The sequence below is a fragment of the Lolium perenne genome, chromosome 2 (assembly GCF_019359855.2).
Source record: "Lolium perenne isolate Kyuss_39 chromosome 2, Kyuss_2.0, whole genome shotgun sequence".
Lineage (NCBI taxonomy): Eukaryota > Viridiplantae > Streptophyta > Magnoliopsida > Poales > Poaceae > Lolium > Lolium perenne.
The window spans coordinates 233404818-233424668 of NC_067245.2; the positions used below are offsets into that span (position 1 = coordinate 233404818).

Sequence of the window (19851 nt, forward strand, 5' to 3'; positions counted from 1 at the left end):
CAACGCTACCGTTTTACGCATATAATACCTCTGTGTAAGTTGGTGACGTTGTGCACTGGCACAGCACTGTTCCAAATAATGACGGTGGCGTGTGCGTGGATCACCACAGCACAGAACATGGTCGGAACGTACGCTCGGGTTGGTCTCCGGCGCCGCCCGCCCTCCGCTACTGCGGAGGAGGAGGAGGAGACGTGGTAAGGTGGATGCGGGAGAAGAAATGTTGCGGCCGGGAGGGTGGATGCACCTTGGAGCTAACCGTGCAACGCACCGCGCCATGCGTAGGAGAGAGATCGAGAGGTATCAGAGTGTGTCAGCGATTCTGTTATAGAGAGAGAGAGGGGAGATTTGGAGAAAGATTACGAATTAGAATTGCTAAGGGCATCTCCAGCGGCGCGACGCATTTTAGTGTCCGCGCGCGTCCGTTTGCGTCGCGCAGCGGACGCTGAAATGACCGTTTTCGTCCGCGTGTCCGTTTGCGTCTGGGGTTGGCTCCAGCGGCCCGACGCATTTTTTTTTCTCTTTTTCATTTCAACATACTTCCAAATATTACAAATTGGAAGATTATTTTACACAAACTAATACATAGTTTGGAACATGGTTTACACAAACTAATACATAGTTTGCACCATGGTGGACACAAATATAAATATTTTAAAAATAGAAACCAGTTGTGTTGATTTCCGTATGTTCGCTGCCAAGAAAGAACATTCGAGGGCACACCCAGTCACCCAAACTGGAAAATCCAGCGGGAGGATTGACGGTGCCCTTGTTGGTTCTACCGATGGCGAACAGACAGAAACCTTCCACTACTGGCTTCGTCTGGCCCGTAGCCAGATTCGCTGCAAAGAAAGAACACTCTACGTTCTAACTATCGGAGTCCGACTCGGATTCGCCGGTGTGGTAGTGCCTGCGGCAGGCCGTGTCGTCGAAGACCTTGACGACCATCTCACCGTCTCCCTCGTAGAGGAAGGTGAGCTGGCAGCCGGGCTCGAGCGCCAGGTCACGGGCGAACTTGCCCCACCCGGTGTGCAAGTACATCTTGCCCTGCCCGTCGAACAGACCTCCACGGCCCGGCGGCGAAGTTGCACTCGGCCTCCCGTAGCTGCAAATGCGCCGGCTCGACGCCGTCGACGAACTCGGCGAACTTGTCCGGGAGACGCTTGATGCCGAGCGGGTCGTCGTCGATGCGGAGGAGGAACTCGAAGCAGCGTCCCTCCACGTCGGAGGAAGACGAAGAGGGCGCGCAGGCGACGGCGAGCGTGGGGCCGTAGCTGCTCCACCACGGCGGCCCCTGCCCCGTCCCCGGGGCCGTCCAGGGCCGCGGCCTCGACCGCCTCGGCGGCCACCAGGACCCGCCATGGGCTTCCTCGCGGGGCTGGCTGCGTGGCAGGAACACCTAGGCGGCGGAACGCTGGAGCTTTGTGGCGGCTAGGGTTTCTATGGAGGAGTGGATGAGGAAGAAGAAGGCGCGGCCCCTTTATATAGGCCGGAGGCATGCGGTGGCCGCGGGACGCGTGGCGACGCCATTAACGTGGTTGGCGGAGGTGGGCTGCGACCGCTCGGCAGCCGAGGCATCGCCATTAACGTGGCGCAGACTGCCGAAGCGACGCAGCGGCGCCAGTCGCAGGCGCGTTTGAGAAGACGCATCGACGCAGGGTCGCTGCCAGGCGGGCCCGTCGAAACGTCCGCCGGATACGAGCGGACACTTTCGGCGTCCGCGCAGTGTCCGCGGAGACGCATCCGAGGCATATTTGGGCCAGGTTTGCGTCTCCGCGGACGGCCCGGTCACTTTGCGTCGCCTCGCTGGAGAGGGTGCCAGACGCATTTCCGGTCACGGCGGACGAAAACGACCATTTGCGTCGCGCCGCTGGAGATGCCCTAAGCAGCTAGCTAGCGCCGTCAGCCATCAGCCGGCCGGCCGTCCTCACAGACAGGACGCAGGGTGGCAACCGGCAAGCGCCGTCATTTCAGGACGCAGGGTGGCAACTGGCAAGCGCCGTCATTTCCAAGCCGTGCGCAAACGGTCTGCCCACGTCAACGCAGCAAGGGGCCAAAAACAAAATCCGTTCGAGTTGCATTTGGTTACCACCATAGTTAATTCGGTAATCAACTGTTTAGCTTCAAATTTGTGTGCTGCGGTCACATTTTCAGACCTAATTAACCATGGACGCACCTGCTCCGCGTGACCGTGAGGCCTATACTGCCATGTCATCTCGTAAAATTTGTCATGTACGATTTTTTTTTTGTAGAAATGTGAGAAAAATGGAAAGATATAAATGTGAATGCATAAACTATGCAATATTGTTAACGATCTCTCATCTTTTTTTTTACATATCTCTCATCATTTATCGACCAACCTAGCTAAGACATCCACTTGTACCAGAGCATCTCCAGCAAATACCGGCAAAGTCCCACGGCCCAGATAACTCCAGCTGATATGCGGTATTATGTTTTTTTTTTGCCCCGACCCGTGTATCAGCCTGGCCTGGAATTAGTTATTCCGCTTACCCGATATTGGCCCAACCGACCCGTATATACCCGGGTCGTATGGGGAATTAGTGTTCCATTCCCGGAACCACTATGTCGCAATCTCTTCTCCGCCAACGAGAAATCCATGTCAAAATCCATGATGCATGGCTCTTCCCGCCATAACCGGAGTCCCCAACCTGAATCGGCCCCGTGTTGCCGCATCATGACCTTCTACCGGAGAAAGCCGTTTCTTTTGAAGGAACGGATACATGCCAGCGGTTCTATGCATTGTAAGTAGTGTGCGATATTTTTTCAATTTAGTATCATCATGATCTGCTGAAATTTATTCGTAATTCATATTTGTAGGATTGTATCAACCGTGGCTTTGTGGGTTGGGCTGATTCTGAGTGGTCTTTGCCATGCTAACGTTCACTTACTAATTTTGCGGGGCATGTATGAGAATAGCAACAGTTCTCATATTCAAGAGAAAATAAAAAACCCGAGTTGGCTACGAATTTTTTTGAAGAGAAGAATAAGGTGAACAAGACATATACCAGCTTATGTGGAATGTGAAGGACTAGATGGATACCGTGTGTTTTGGAGCAAAAAAATGGCGAAACTAAAGGAGAACTATGAGCAATATGCAATTGAGTTGCGCAAGATGGAGAAGGAGAAGAACTTGCTCCTATAGGAGAAGAAAAAGTGGGACATGGAATAAAAGAACCGACGGAGGAAGAGAAGATGTTGGAAAACATGTTGTTTGATCTCCTGAAAGCTAGTGATGCAAACAAGTACATGATGAAGAGGATCCGGCAAATTTGTGATGAGTGAGATGCTCCCATCTGGATCTTGTTGAGCATGTGCCTTAAAAGGTAGTAATTGTAATATTATGTAAATTGGTGTTTGGTATCAGACGTTTATGTAAAATTATTATCATGTTTGAAAACTTGGAAAAGAAAGCATATTAGACCGACGTATGGGGGTCGTCGGTGTGGGAACAGCCCCAAACCCGTTGTAGTTTTTGTTGGCTGAGATAAACAACATATTGTATGAGATGCTCGGAGAACCCACATTCCAAATCTAAAATGTCTCTTGAAGGGACGAAGCGTTTTTCCACCGGAAGCATGTGTTCCCGGTTTTCTAAATGACTTCTAATCGCAGTTGAAAATGTCAAAAAATTCCGAATAAAAATTAACGCATACATGTTAACATTTTATCTGCTCATAAATTTGTTTCACGGAAAACTGACATTTTTTATGTTTTCAACATAGGAGAAATTTTTTTAACATTTCAAAACATTTTTCTACGTAACAGAAGCATATCCTCCAAGTTTAAAAGTGGATTTCCGCTCTTGAATCCAGTAATGGATACACAAAATAAGGAACCACGACTCCAGGAGGATATGAACATCAAACTTTTTTTTTTAATTGTCGAATTGCTAGATCTATGTGGTCAACCATTCAGATAGGTTCTACTCATAGTATTGCTAATTTTTTTGGAAATTAGTTTAATGGGTTGGATTTCATGTACAAAACGATTATCCGAGTGGGAGCGATTGCGGTTGCATGGTTGTTTTGGCTGTGTAGAAATGATAAAGTTTTTAATGATAAAAATTCTTCAATCATGCAGGTTATTTACCGGTGTACGGCTATGCTCTGTTCATGGTCGCCGCTACACGGTTGGAGAATACGGCCAACAAGTTTGTTTCCCAACAAGTGCGGTTGCATAGCCGTAAGATAGAAGCCAATGGAGCTGTGGACTAGTTGGCTTCTTTCCATTCGTTTATTTGTGTACTCCTTTTATGGTTGGATACTGGATTCTTAAACGGCTGTGTGCATTTTAGTTATGTAGATGTTGAATGTAACATTTAAAACTTCGAGTAATAAAGCGTCGTTTATTGAAGAAAAAAATGGACATCAAACATTATCTATTATCTACCCGCGTGCTACTCTCTTCATTATCGCCGATGTACGATGAACTGGAGTAGTGAGGTAATTAAGCACGTTTATTGCCTCTGTCATTAAAGCAGGCATGTATGATGGAATTCCGGTACACCCCATAGGTCCGGTCTCCCCAACGAATTGTGGTACAGACCGACGTCGCGGCATATTCTTTGTGGGCTCCAGTTGTCCCTTGTTCTTTTTTCAGAGGAAAGAGATCAATGATGGTATATACTCCCTCCGTCCACAAATAAGTGGACATCTAGCTATAAATTTTGTCCACAAAAGAGTGTACTCCTATCTTCTCAATGCACTTTAATTGCTTCTCTTTCATCGCACGGAAATCAAACTCAATAATATTGAGCTTATGTTCTTCTTGTTTTCTACAAGTACTTAGCTCATTGGAGGTGAACTAATTAAAGAGGGGAGATGCACCTTTCCAATGCATTTTTTTACTTCACTTCATAATATATCTTGAAAACCCGGCACGTACACTTATTTGTGGACGGAGGGAGTACCTCTCCATCCACGCACCACACCGATACAAGCTACGTCCCCCACACACTATGCGTGTTAACCGGAGAGATGTTCAATTTTTACGATCGCCGATGGTAGTAAGTTAAATGACCAACATTCTTCACGGCAAGAAAGAGTTTGGCACCACACAGATTACGCTAAGGAAAAAAGAGACCAGATACATTTAGACCTAGTTTTCCTACGGTTCAACTATTACAAAACCATAGTATGCAACCGCTCGGCTAGCAATACTTCAGTTTTAGAAGAAAAAAAAGATGGTCCTGAGTTATTTTTTCAATAATTAAAAAATAGCAAGTTTTAAGAGATAATGAAGTATTAATGCTAATTTTTAGGCACAGCTAAACACATCAAATTATTTGAAACTATGGTATTTTGAGAAACTATAGTATTGGTAAAATACTTTAAAAATACTTTGCTACTAAATATAGACTTATCCTTCTCCAGCTCTTTTTCAACCGTTGTTGTCTTCTCGTGGCAATCTTGAATAGGCTAAAAGCATCTCCAATGGGCTCGTCAACCCCCCCCCCCCCCCCCCCACCCCCTCCTCGCCCTCCCTCCCATCTCTGAAATTGTCATGGCCCCCAAACATGTCCTCTGTCTACTAGGCAACTCGCCGGTCCCAATTTTTTAATTCAAATTTGGGATCTCACAAAAAAAAAATGATCCCAAATTTGGAATCGAAATGGGGGCTAGCAGACCGTGTCCGTGGTCCTCCTCTTGTCCTCCCTGACCCACTTGGAAGCCATTGTACCATCCATCGCTCTTTTTTCTAGCCCAATTTCTACTGCCCCTGTCCAAACCCGAGTGCACACAACAACCTAGCACAACCTTAGCCACGACGCTACTCGACCACCAATAGATCGGCTCATCCAAATCCTAGCACCGTAGTCGATCCACCTTCTTGTGCCGCCGCCATGGCCAATGGAGACTCCCCCTCGCGTCGTCGATACACATCCTCGCGTCAGCGCTCGCGGAACGACCACGAGGCGAGTCTATTCTGCGGCACCAGCTTCTTTCGTGTTGACCCGCATGTGCCACTCACGGAGTCGAAAAAGCGGAAGCGCGTCCAATCGACGAATACACGGTCTGTGCGGGACATAAACCTTGGTAAATTCGTGTCCAACGATATGGTGATGTGAGTGTACCTCCCCATCCAAAACAAATCACGTGCAAGTCTGCGCTTTCAATGCAGTGATAGGATTATCTTCACATAAAGATACATGGCCCTCTTTGGATCGGATTCACTTTACGTATAGCTTAATCCTTGAATGACGATGTTAGGGCCGGTTTTTCCACTAGCCACCATTTGAGAGAAATCATAGATTTGGTCAAGCACATATAGGTCCTCTCTCTCACCCTTCTCAAGGTGAGAAAGGTTGGGATGATTCTTTGTGTCTGCTGCAAATGTTTCATTCATGATGAAGTTGTTTTTATGTCGTTGCAGACACATGTTTCGATATTGCATACATGCCATGCATTTTCTTGGTGATTTGTTGCAATCAATGGATTTGTTGCATACACAATAATAATTGCTGCATGGATGTGTCCTAATGTTGGAATGTATTTGTTTTTCTTTTGACATACAATTAGAAGAGGTTTTTGACAGCATTGCAAACACGTAAGAAATTGTTGCACACATGATTTTTATAACGCAATGATTGAAACACCACGATCCAAGTTGACGGTCATTGAGTTCACCCTTATCATGAATCATCCTAGGTGTATCGTGAATTATGTACAGCTTTTTAGATGTGAATATATAATATAAAGTTTAATTCCCTTTTTAATGTTTGCAAACTGCACACACAAAGCGGTCCGTGCTATTGGCCAGCCCTATCATCTATATGATCATGCATGCACAAAATTTTCTGTCAGGATGCAAGTTCGCAAGCTGCACATGAAAAGTGTTTCCTCAAAAAAGAAGAAATAGGTAATACTCCTACAAGTGCGGTTAAATGTAGGACGAGCTACATATAGCTCATTTTTCAAAAATTGAAAATAACAATTCACAACTTCAAAAATATTCTAAACCAAAATTTTAGATATTGACAACTTCCAATATGCAAAAAAAAATCAATGCGAAAGAAGCAATATTCTAGGTTGGGAACAATTAACAAATTTGTATGTTAAGAGTGTAATGACCGACCCTCTCTCTCTGTTCGGACTTTTGGTTCAATTAGCTAGTGCACCAATCTTTTATGGTATCAGAGCCAAGAGGTCTCAAGTTAAAGACCCTGCTTAGTTTTAAAAACAAACAAAAAATTATGCAGCCTGCACCGAATCCACGCTAAGGACTAAAATAGCATAGACACGTGAGGGGGATGTTGAATATAAATACACTGTCTAATCTCTTTTCATTAGTTCGGACTGATTGGTGAATTGGTTAGGCACATACAACTTGAAACAAGAGGTTGAGGGTTCAATACCCAACAAAGGTGATAAAAAAAAATATTGCGGCGTGCCCTTGGTCCGCTGCGCACGAGGTTTCAAATCTCCAAAATTTGTTAGTTTTTTTTTTCATTTTTTGTGCAGCCTAAAATAGTACAGTAAGTATTTTTCGTCCATGTTTTGCATACCCTTTGAATATGTTATTGAATACATCTAGGATTTTTCCCAGATTTTTTTAAAACATTAAATTCTTACTTTTGAATTTTGACAACTACCCGTCTACATGTAGACCGGGCACCATTTGTGGTTTTTGCCCATACTCCTACTCGTAATCAAGTTTCAACTCAAGTTCATCTTGAAAAAAAGAGTTTTAACTTTTAACTCGAGGGTTAAAAAGGCACAGGTTTTAAAAAAAAATGTACTAAAGGTCAAGATGGCAGTTTTTCCCGTGGGGACGGGTACCCGCGGGTAATTACCCGCTAAGAACCGGGGATGGGGAGCAAATTCGCCCCACGGGGACAGCGGGGCGGGTACCCGGTAACGAAACGGGGCGGGTACGGGGATGGAAATCCCCCCCGCGGGTACTCCACGGGGACCCGAAACCTCACCTGTCAGTGTAATAAGAGACGTCATATATATATTAAAAAAACCTAACTTCTCCAAACCGGCCACCCACTCCTCTTTCTCCCTCCCTCACTCAGCCGCCGCCCGCCGCCCGCCGCCCCCCTGCTCATAACTCCCCAAATCGCGCGAGGGACACCGGACACCTAGCGCTAGCGGTAGCACTCCGGCCATCTCCGGACCTCGCTGGCTCGCTGACCGCATCGGTCTTCGTCGTCTGAACGCATAGGCAAGGAGTCGCCCACATCGGCAAGGAGCTCATCGCCCGCATCGGCGCGTCGTTCTGCAACTGCTCATCGCCGGCATCGCGGCGCATCACCTCGTCGCCGGCACCGCGCGCACCGCATCCCCTCGTCACTGGCGCCGCACCGCGCGCACACATCCTCTCGTCACTGGCGCCGCCGCGCATCCCCGTGGGGAACCCGACGGGGGCCGGGTACCCGACATTGGCGGGGACGGGGGCCGTTTCCTCCCCGATAGGCTGGCGGGGACTTGCGGGGACGGGGACCGGCGGGGATCGGGGCGGGGACGGTGGAGGCATCCCCGGTCATCCCCGTACCCGTCGCCACCTTGAACTAAAGGCAAACAGGCGACTTGGCGGGACCCACCAAACGGCGCCCGCAACGGAGGGCGGGGACAGAACTGGACGGAATCTGCTCCTCCTCGTCTACTTTGTCAACTTCCTATTCTCCCACACGTGCCGCAGCCGCCACCCCGCTCCCTCGCCGCCTTCTTCTTCCATGTCGCCGGCGGTTCGTCCGTACGGAGATTAGCGTGAGGAACGGATTGTCGGTACAACCGCTCGGCGCAGCGGTCGAAATTCAGAGTGAGGAGCGTCGAGAGCGACGCGGACGCGGGCAGCGGCATGGACCGGCGAGCGAGCGCGGCGGATCCCTCGACGGCGGGCGAACTTGATCAGCGCCTGTTCATGCCTGCCTGCGCTTCCTCCCATCCCACCAAATCCTCACTGCGGCTGCTTCTTCTGCTCCAGTCGGTCCACCTCCCTCCGCGACGCTCTCCTCCCTATTCGACGTATTGATTACCCAGTTCTCCTCCCTACTCGTATGTCGATTCGTGGAAACTAGTTGAGTTCTCTATATATATTTAGCTGCTTTTCGGATATTACAACCATGTGAATGATTTTTTAAATCTTAATTGTTAGATGAGATAGATCCTCTGTTCTTGTTTTGACGCTGGTGCTAAGTGTATGGAGATATGTTGGATGTGAATTTGGTTACACCGGTGTCCAGACCAGATGTAACGTCCATCCATCGTTGAGAACTCAGTTCTGTCCAGATGAGCAGTTTGCTGCTGAAGAAATTTTAGCGTTTTATTTGTTCCTTGTCATAGCCTGATTGTTAGTTTGTTCTTTACGTTTACTCAGATATCTGAGGAATGTTAGGCTGTTCACCTTATTAGTCTGATGACTGCTGCCTGGAGAGTTGACGTAAATTGGTTGACATAGAACCTCCAAAATTAGCTGATAATAAATGATAGTGACTGAATTGAGTGTTCTAAGTTTAGCATATTATGGATTGAGTTCTGGGAACGGATTTTCTTGGAGAGTATTAGCTCGTGTGTGTGAGGTTGACACTTCGTGTTCTTGCCGTATGCTACTAGGGTTTGGGCTGGAAGCTCTCTCAAAAAAAGGATAGAAGGAATTTTTTTTCCGCTTACCTCTGTGCTTGGCTCAATAGATTACAGTATACATCTTGTGGTTTATATAGTACCAAATACCCGTCTCATCTTATCTCTGTTACTCCAAACTGTGTGTCAGTTGGATAACCCATATCTCTAGGATCCTAAAGAGTACAACAGTTTAAAAGGGTTTATCCTGACTAGCCGAGGGGCTAATTTGACCAAGAAATTAGCTTGTCTGGACAGACTGAGTCAATATGGCTCGGGCCTAAGTCGTGTGAGTACGACTCTAGTACAGAGATCAGCTGGTGTGTATCCATTATGCGACCTCAGCAAGTGCACCACTGAATCACTGATAGGCGATTGCTGATACCCAACATAGCAAGCATATAGCTGAGGTTTTTTGTAACTGAACTCTCGGTTTTGTTCTTAGCTTTTCGTCTTGCTTTCATGAATGCAAAGGTGCCCATTATGCCTGACGCCTCACATTGATAATGAACTCATGCATCCCTGCAAAATTATTTGAAGAATATGCAGGATACCTCACAGAACCTGCTTTTCATAAGGTTTTAGCTGCTTAGCATAGTGTATTCATGAACAGTGAATATTTATTCATATTGAAGTGTTTTGTCATTAATGCGTGGAACTTACAATCCCAGTTATTTCCCAGTTTGTGGCTGAGGAAATTGGTCCAAGACATTAAACACTCTTTTATTGTTATGCTCTTTCTCCATCAATTATCATGATGGAACTTCAGCTGTGAGAAGTTCTGCTTCTGCATGCTGTTCTGGATATAACATACCCAAAACAATTAGGTCATTGGCAAAGATTACTGTTCTTTTACTATATCAGAATATTATAAACATGGTAAGTTTTTTAAGTAAGAACTGGATCATAGCTGTCAGTGTTTAATTCTTGCATCTGCTCATATCTCATTTATGTTATCTATAATTTCAGGTATATCTACAACACGTGCTTCTGTTGATCCTGCTCGCTTACATGGTTGCAATCTTTCACCATCAACAGTACTAGATTTTGAGATAAGGAAGCTATCTGCGGAACAAGCTGACCCCAGAAAGTAGCCTTTTGTTTACATCACTGGTATCATGTTATGATTGTATAGTGTTGCTCAAGAAATTTACTGTTCTGCTTTTGTGTGTATACTATCTCGTAGCCGGCAACTCTTATAAAAATGTCAGTTCTTCTTTCTCATAGGGCACAGGTGTGGAAAATAAATTTTGTTCATCCGTGTCTCCATTCCATTTTTTTCATTGTTCTCATAGCAAAAGGTGGCTTGGAAACAGGATATGCTTGATTCAGTTTGCTTCGTCCATATGTGTATTCATTATATACAGTATTCGTCCTGTGCAGTCAATTGTGAACTTATTTGTTTCTAGTTTCGACAGTATTTATGATTCTCCGGTATAATCTTTGTCCTGCAGACTAGATTGCAGGAATAAATAGTTTTGTTTGACCCATTGAACCATATATGAATATTTCTCTTACTGAAAGTGTAAATTACAGGTGCTAGCTGATGGCCGTGTACCCTTGAGCCTGCGAAGCGTTCTCCCGGCTGGCCGGTTTCGTTGACAGCAACTTGTAAAAACCCTCCTGTGCTATGGTGACTCTTCGTGATCATGCTTGTGGTTGCCTGTGTCGCTTAGGAAGGCTCCCTCCTACAGAGGGTGTTTATTTGACTTGCAGTTTTATCTCTTGATGAAGCAGGTCCTGGTGTTCCCTTATAATCAAACTCTGGAACTAGCAAGGCCTACTAGACATGCCCGTGCCACGAACACCTGCAACGCAATTCTTGAAGGGTACGAAGAAGATTCAAGTTCAGCAATGTGCACCAAGTGGATGTTTAAGGAAGCATTCAACTATTCGAGGGAAAAGATAAACATGACAGCAGATGGCGGCAGTACCAGCAGGAGCCTAAGGCATGTCGGCCGGCGCAGGCGTAACCGGCTTTGCTGTTCCAGTACCCAAGTACGGTCAAATGCCCAATAGTAACAGCGCCCAAGGTTCAGGTGGCACTCCCTAGAGACCGATATAGAAACGAACTTGTAAAATCAGTTCTCTGATTTCCTTGTACAACCTGCCAGCATCCATTGTAGTGTCAGTTTCTTTTCCCTTTTCAGTTCATGGATTCATGCAAGTCCTCATCGGATCTTTCTGATCATTTCTCCTCCCATGATCGTCCTGTACGTTGGCGCTGTGGGGATTCAACAATGAAAATATGTAAATCTCTGTTTGATCTCTTATGACGCACTAATATTAGTATGTGTAGCGAACTATAACACTGCATTGTATGAGCTGTCGTTTGCATTCAGCGTTGCAGAGTGTACGGTCTGCAGTCTTGAGTCACCAGTGTTTCAGAACTCTGGTTTGTACTACGCTACAACAAAAACGTACTGAAAGATGATAGAAGTTGGCCAGGCCAAATCTCTCCACTCATGACTCCGAATTACTCCCTCCGTTCTCTTTTAATTGACTCAAATTTAGTACAAACTGAGTAATTATACAGATGTTGCTTTCTAGTACAATAAAAGCCGGTTTCCAGCGCCAGCAAGCAGTAGCTTTTTTTAACATTCTTGTTGTAATTTGCAAACCCCTATTCTTCATCAATGAAATCCAGCAAGTCCAATGGCTTTTCGTCAAAAAAAATAGTACAATAAAAGAAGGGGCATGCAGACCCCTTCGCTTCTTGGTAACATATTTTCTGTGATTGCACCAGATATCACAAACTACTAAGAAACTTTCAACGGAGCAGGGTAGAAGATTACTGAACACAGATAGAGACAAACTTGCCAGGAAGTATATCATTATTGATCTGTTTGATAAATAGTGAAATATATGCATTATCACCATTGAAAAATACCATACTATAATCTCCTTCTGCAACTATGCATAACATTATTTAATTACTTTGAAAGGCAAAACATGTTCACCTGAAAATACAATTAAAGAAATCAAATCTATTTGAAAAAAAAAATCCTGTTGCGAGTCGGACATCTTAGACAGGTTCCGAAAACCCAGTATTTTAGACCCATCACAAAGCTCTCACTTCCCCACTTTGGCGGTGATGACCAAAAGGCCAAATGGAATTCTCTTGCTCATTTGGGTTACTGAGTTGTCACCGGAAATCCTGTGGATAATAGACAGGCGGGTTTAGGTAACCTTCTGGAGTCTGGACGCGAGAGGGTGTGACATGTAAGGGTTGGCTATATCTGACTTGATTTCTTTGACTAAATGTACTAACACCAACCATTGGGCTAGTGTTCCTGAAAACAGGCATGGATCCATTAAAGCTCTCCCTTGGCAAAATTGGGACTGGTGATGGATGGCAGTAAAATGGCCTCGGCGCCGAAGTATTCAGACCTGAGACTGATGTTGGATAGGTTCCAGTGGGAACAAGCATGCTGACTTGAGGCTCACTTCTGCATTCTTGAGAATTATCATAAATCATGATAACCTCTTTCATCATGTAGTTAGGGTGATGCATGACTGGAGCAAGGTTTGTGTATGGTTTATCCAGAGAATGATGATTAGGTTGCGTCATGAAACCACCATGCATTGGAGGCCGAACAAAGTTTCCAGGTTGAACACTTTGAAAGGGAATTTGTTGACTCCTTACTGATGGAGTTCCGCCGATAAATGCTGAATCACTATGTTGGTAGCTTGGAGGCACGAAGCCAACAGGTGCCATGTAATTCCCTCTCAGCATGTAGTCTGAACTTGGAGCTTGAGGATGCCGACTCTCCTGGCTGTTCATCACCATCAAGTTCTTGCCCATCAGTCTCAGCATAGGACTTGTCGGTGATGGAAGCGGAGTTTGTACTGATGGTCTGATACAATCTGTCGCATAGAAGTTCATGGCAGATTCAGTTGAAACCTTGCCAGTTAATGGCCGATCATGTGTATCTAAGCAAGGGTCTGCCTTTGTATCTGTTCTTTGGTATGTGCTGAAAGACGATGATGTCCGCAAACCAATGTGCAACTGTGGAACCTGTTTTCTAGTAAAAGTGTCTGATCTGGCAGTTGAACTTTCATGGTCTAAATGAGGCTCCCTGGAGATGCTCTCCCGACAAGAGCAACAGTACAGTTTCTCATTAGGCAACTGTTCACCTTCTCTTGCAGGAGGCATCGTCTTCGTTTCCTGATTTGAGCTCCCAGACATGCTCTCTTCAACTGTCCTAACACTTATGGCGGATGGGCCTGGTCCCGACTCTTCAATTCTTGAGTCCTTCAGAGCTATTGGAGAAGATATAGTCGAGGCAACCGAAACGGGAGAATTGGATGAGTCCCGGTCAAATGCCGAAAAACCATGATCTTGGTTAGAGTCTTCTCTGGTCGACGTTACTGACGAGTTATCCTGAGGAGTTGCAAGACCCATGTCCTGGTTGCTAGTGAAGCAGATTCTAGATTTTTTAGCTGAAGCTGGGTCTATTTGCCATTCCTCCATCGCATTAATGGCAACGATCTTCGATGAATGATTATGATGTGTTGATTGCTCAGTAGAGCACGGATCCTCCACTGACAAACCACATTTTGCCAAGACTTCACCTGCCGTCTTGCTGTTTTCAGGACTCAAAGGACCACTACATATTGCACTGCAACAGTCCTCCTGAGTATTTCTGGAGACTGAAGTACATTGCACTTGAGTTGCATGTGTAATTGCTGTTTGTTTTGCCATATCATACTGACCATCCCCTTGCCTCAATGCTGGAACATCAGTCTCATCTGTGGTATCTTCTTGTGTATGCTTTGTAAGCTTCTTAAAGGTGCCATTATTAGTAACACTTAATTTATTGTTTAGATGTCTGTGAACAAGTTCATGCTCTTGACCGAAACCAGGAACTAGCCCACTTAGAGAAGGTGAAAATTCACGTTTGCGAGTCCTCAATAGAGATCTATGCTTTCTTAACACCTTGGATGTAGACGTTGTCCTCTTTGGTTCATTACTCAGTCCTTTAATGGAGACAGAAAGACAAGCTTCAGAGCTTTTTGCCATGGTAGAAATCCTCCTCACTGTATCATACTTACTAGACTTAGAAGCTTCTCTTCTTCCAATCTCCTTAATTTTTCTTTTTGCAAGAGTAGCAGCTGATCTAGGTACTTTTGGAAAGGCACTGCTGGATGAAGGATTTTCTGATGACCATCTAGGAATTGATCCGAGTAATCTTGAAGAACCATTTCCACATTCATCATCATTGATTTCCGAAGTGGTGCCTATCTCTTCTGTTGACCGTGAAGAAAACACCTTAGTATAACTTTCTGTAATTCGAGAATCATCAAAGCCAAGCAAGCAGCTCCTGGCCAATTTCTTTACAGGTTTCATACCATCTGATGCTTTACTATTAAGCATTGTGCTAGAACTCTTAGTGATATCTGAGCGTTTGGAGCACACCCATCGCCTAATAGTTTCTGAACCACCGCAACTGGTGCTTTCAGTAGGTTTCCGTGTATGCATGGCCAGCTCCTCCTCGGAGGTGTCATCATGGATATCTCCAACCTGGACATGTATCAAAACAATAGAATGAAAGGTTAAAACCAAGAATATAAGTAAATGAAACACTGAAGAGGAAGCTAACATCATATGCAATTGAGAAATGATTTGCAAATAAATCAAGTAGCATAAAAAAAATAGAGAAAACCCCCGATTTGGTCTCTGAAGTTGCCCCGGATGTTTGTTTTGGTCACAAACTTGCAAATCGTGAATTATGGGTCACGAAGTTGCCCCATGCGAGTGTTTTTGTCATGCCGTCACAGCGGCCGTTAGTTTGGTGACGTGACCAATTGACTTTTTTGCAAGTTGCCCCCTAAAATTTTGTTTTTTCTAATTTCTAGTCCTCGGTTTGACATTTTAGGGGGCAATTTGCAAAAAAACAAATTGGCCACGTCAGCAAACTAACGGTTTCCATTACAGAATGACCAAAACGCTCGTGCGGGTCAACTTCTTGACCCACAATTCACGATTTGCAAGTTCATGACCAAAACGCACACCCGGGGCAACTTCATATATGAAATTGGAGATTTTCTCCAAAAATATCACTAACCAACATGGCTTCTATAAAATTATTATGATTCATGAACTAAATTAACCCACAGAGAATACAGTTTGAATACTATTCTGACTTTTAAAATTTTCAGAAGTAGACCGTAATGAAAAAAAAGCAAGAACGCAAATCATAGAATCTGAACCAAAATCTATGAGGTTAAAATTGAGTCATGTGTATGAACTCCATGGAACCCAATATGGTTTAAGTCCAAGAATAAGGCTATGTAAACACAAAACATAAATAATTGCAGTAACAAATATATGCAACAAATAATTAGATTGCATACCTGGGATTTCAAATGGTTTAGTCTGTTGCGCTTCTTTCCATGTACCTTGAACTTTTTATTCATACTTTTTCCAGTCTCGTGCTTTGCAACTTTCTTTAAACTAATATCATCCCTCAACACCACAGGTGCACCAATAGACTTGGATAAAATCCTGATCTTTATGCCATTTGAATCAACATAAACATCTTGATCTCGTTCAGCGTCTCTTGCTTCAGATGGTACCACTTTTGGGCTTCGGTTCTTCTTGGAAACCTCCTTGTTCACGGTTGGCACAGACAATTCAACAGCCCAGTTAGTCCCATTTCTCTTATCAAGGTCCTCAAGTGTGTACGGAAGGGCTGTCTTGTAAATGTCCACCATCAATTGCTTCTTCATCTGCTTCACTTTTGGCTTCACACTAACTGTCTCTACTACTAGCTCAGTATTGGACACAGCATAAAGACACTGATCTATGTGTGCGTTCAAAGTGGTATTTGATGTGGAAGAGAACACTCTGCAAACAGGACAGGTTTTCGAAGCATTTGGGTCCAGAACCGAGCTAGAGTTAGATAATACATCTTTTGTCTGGCGGATATTTTTCATAGATCCTGATTTGACTAGCAGCTTGCCCTTCTTTTCTGAAGTCTCACATGACGAGCCAAGATTTTTCAACCGACAAGGGGGTCGAGCAACTTCTATCTGCCGAATTGCTTTGGTGCAAATATTATCTTCCTTGTCTGCTTGTATAACCTCATTACTATGGCCTGGTTCATTTGTATTTCCACCTCGGTTAGTAGCAGTCTTCCTATCCTCTGGTGGTGTGTATTCAGATGGACCAAGTGACTCATCTGCTAATTGACCTGACTGGAAGTTGATACCAGTTGTGTTTACATTTGACAAAACATCTTCTGTAATCTTTACCAAACCAACAAAAGCATCGGCTTCTGAGCAGGCAGCAGATTGCTCAAAGTCTGTGCAAGTATAAAAAGACTTTGATCGGAGCAAATCGGGAGGCTCAAATGGAGGCAGTAGATCTTTAACACCGCGCTTTAAGCAAAGCTCCAGCGACTGTGGGCGGAAAGGCCAACTTCTCTTGATGCCTTTGCTCCTCGAATCAAAAGCATAATCTCTGGAAATAGAAAATACAGAGCCATTAGAACATATAGAGGGGATAACATTTCTTTTGAATTAATGATGTGTATTAAAATTGAGTTCAAACATAATTTCTTGAACTTCTTTTTTCGAAAACGAGGAATGTCACCGGCCTCTGCATCGATTGATCCGCGCACCATTTCATTTTGTTCAACAGATTCGGACAAAAAATGTATATTAAATTTGACATGAATTAATGCCCAACTAACCCAATATGAACTTCTACAACAGAAAGAGAATAAGTGTCACTGTAGGAAGGGGCATTGGTTGGGAGGGCGAGATTCTTGGTTTCATCGTGTTTTTAACAAAAATTGTGGAGACAGAATCAACCAAGGAATACACTGAACACTCCCACCCTTTGCTCACATGTACACTTCTCCCTTGATAATCACAAAAACCCCATTTTCCACTACCAGTTCACTCTTAAAAACACAGCTGTGCTCCTTCCACATCCCTGAAAGAGCGAGCATCATTAGCGATAAGTTTGCCTTCGCCACTTTCTTGCAAACAGCTGCCTTACCTACCAGTCATTCATGTGGCCACCCACATTCCAGGAGACAGACCGCGCATGCAAATGAGCAACATACCAAAGTGTTGAGAAATCTCTGAGGTGGTTTTGCAGAGGTGGCACTACTTGTCGTTGAGGATGTCTTTTGCATGTCAACGGTTGGGATACCCTTCTGCTGAAGAACCATCACTTCTCCGGTGCTTCCAAACAAACTTCAAGAATGGGTATGGTGTTTGATCAGGCCCTGGTAATGTGCCCTATACCTCTATACGTCAATTTGACATTCCATATAGTAGAATCTGTCACACAGAGAAGGTAACGCCGGTTGTGGCTTTCAACTCCCACCACCACAAGACGTGTTGACATTGCTTGCTTCTCCTTTTTACCCACATGCCCCGTATAATATTGACAAAACTCAAGCAGGTTCAAAGCCCACTAGTATGGATGTACCTAGAACTAAAATACGCGTAGATACATTTATATTAAGTGGCAACTAATGTTAATCGGAGGTGTAAAAAAGTAGAAGAAAAGAAGAGGAAAACATCTGCAAGGAGCTGAAAATCAGCCTACCTATTTATAGCCCAACGTCACTAAGTATGCAAAAAAGGAAAAGAAAAAAAAAAGTAAGCTGTAAACAGCTGTCAAATTAGATTCATGAAACAAGGAACCCCTTCTGTTTCAGTTTCTTGGATCCCTTCCCCCACACCCACCAGGCCAGCACGATAACACAGAGAGATTAACCCCATGAAAGCAACAGTTCACACCCAATCATCGATCCCACCCCTCCAAGATGCAGCCAATAATTAATTCGTCTGTACGTACGCATCAGAAAGACTGAAATCCACCATTAAGAAGATAATAAACCTCAAGCTGCTAATCCATATCATAAAGGTAGTAAATCGATAATCAGGAGAGGACCCTCCTATTTCTGACCTTATGGAGAAGGCGGGGCACCGTTGGACAAGATCTGGGGATTCCTCCCGTGCCGGAGACGGCGTGTTGGTGGTGGAGGCCGGGGACGACGCGGCTGGATGAGCACCCACACCCCCGGGCACAGACTTGGAGGAGCATGAGGCGTCTGAAGGGTGCTCACTGGATAGCATCGATCTGGTGAATGTTCAGCAGGTGGGATAGCAAGAACCACCTTTGCTTCTTTGGCTGCCCCCAACTACCTCATCTGGCACCTGCGAGGAGAAACCAAGGCCCATGTTATTTCATGTCCGACGAGCTCTTGTTGGGGAATCCAACGTGTCATTTTATGTGGGAGGGAGCATCAAGAGAGATTGGAATGATGTGGTGGAGAAGAAGGGCGGAGTAGCGCGAGTTCTTGGATTAGTCGAAATCACATGAAATATCAGCAGTCGAAAGCAAAAAAGGGAGCGGTGTTGGCAAATCAAAGAAGCAGATCGGTGGGGAGCTTATACAGATCGCGCAGCTCTTGCAAGGATTTGAACAAAGGGAATATGAGGTAATCATACATGAACAGTACTGTAGCTGCTAAGCACCGGAGGTCAGCTTGTATGGTGGCAGTGCTTTGTTGATGGTGAAATAAATATAGAAAAAATGGGAGAAGGGGGGAGAGGGGTAGTATAACCAGGAATATATGTTGTGAGGAATCCAGAATAGAAAGTAAGTATTTTTAAGCTCCTTAATCTTAGGTTCAGCTTGGAAAAATTAAAAGCAGTACTGTACTGCCCCCCTGGCTAGCAAAGCACGGATTAGAGAGGGGAGGGCATAATCCGCACCAAATCTAAGAAAGGCGAGGCAGGAATCAGTTGGGAATCTTCTCCGTGCAGCTAATTAAGAGCAGCATATGCATCGGCAGGAAAAGAATAGCCAAGATCCAGCACGAGAAGGAGAAGAAAAATCCAAAAAAGAAAAGAAAATGATCCACCGTAGGCCGCCTTATCTTCTTGCCGCGAGCTAGAGATGAGAAGGGGGGGCAGAACGAGCAAAAGAAAGTCTCTCTCAGGGATGGATCCAGGCGGAGGAGTCTCAGCGGAAGAACATGCTATGTAACAAATCACGGCAAGAACGGCCAGATGGTAGGCGGAGCTCCTCACCTCTGTTCCTCGAGCCAGGCGCGTAGATCCGCCCCGGGACCGGGTACCGGCGGGGGAGCTGGGGGGAGGAGTGTGGAGCTCAGTGTCCAGTACGGGTGGGGAGGAAGAGGGAGAGGAGAGGGGATGGGAAGTGGGGGGGAGAAGCGTGGGGAGTCGGACTACCGTCTATCTGCTGGTTAAGCTCCACTTCCAGAGACTAGAGCAATAATAC

The 19851-nt window shown here is 45.1% G+C and overlaps 1 protein-coding gene and 1 long non-coding RNA gene across 2 annotated transcripts; one reads left to right on the forward strand and one right to left on the reverse strand.

Moving 5' to 3' along the window:
• Positions 1-9015: 9015 nt before the first annotated feature.
• Positions 9016-11847, forward strand: LOC127335223 (uncharacterized). Its single transcript, XR_007872672.1, has 2 exons — positions 9016-11214; positions 11319-11847. It is a non-coding gene; the product is annotated as an uncharacterized lncRNA (long non-coding RNA).
• Positions 11848-12388: 541 nt separating this feature from the next.
• On the reverse strand, positions 12389-19796 carry LOC127335224 (uncharacterized). Its single transcript, XM_051361830.1, has 4 exons — positions 19641-19796; positions 18511-18761; positions 15939-17046; positions 12389-15105 (listed from the first exon to the last, which is right to left on the reverse strand). Exons 2-4 carry the CDS (start codon positions 18678-18680, stop codon positions 12727-12729), a joined length of 3657 nt encoding a protein of 1218 aa, XP_051217790.1. The 5' UTR covers positions 18681-18761; positions 19641-19796; the 3' UTR covers positions 12389-12726.
• Positions 19797-19851: the final 55 nt, after the last annotated feature.

Excerpts from the sequence above, each read along its gene's own strand:
- LOC127335224 (XM_051361830.1), bottom strand. The coding sequence starts at position 18,680 with ATGCTATCCAGTGAGCACCCTTCAGACGCCTCATGCTCCTCCAAGTCT. Across the intron at positions 17,047-18,510 it reads TGCCCCGCCTTCTCCATAAG|AGATTATGCTTTTGATTCGA; the intron begins GTCAGAAATAGG and ends TTCTATTTCCAG. Across the intron at positions 15,106-15,938 it reads TAAACCATTTGAAATCCCAG|GTTGGAGATATCCATGATGA; the intron begins GTATGCAATCTA and ends ATACATGTCCAG.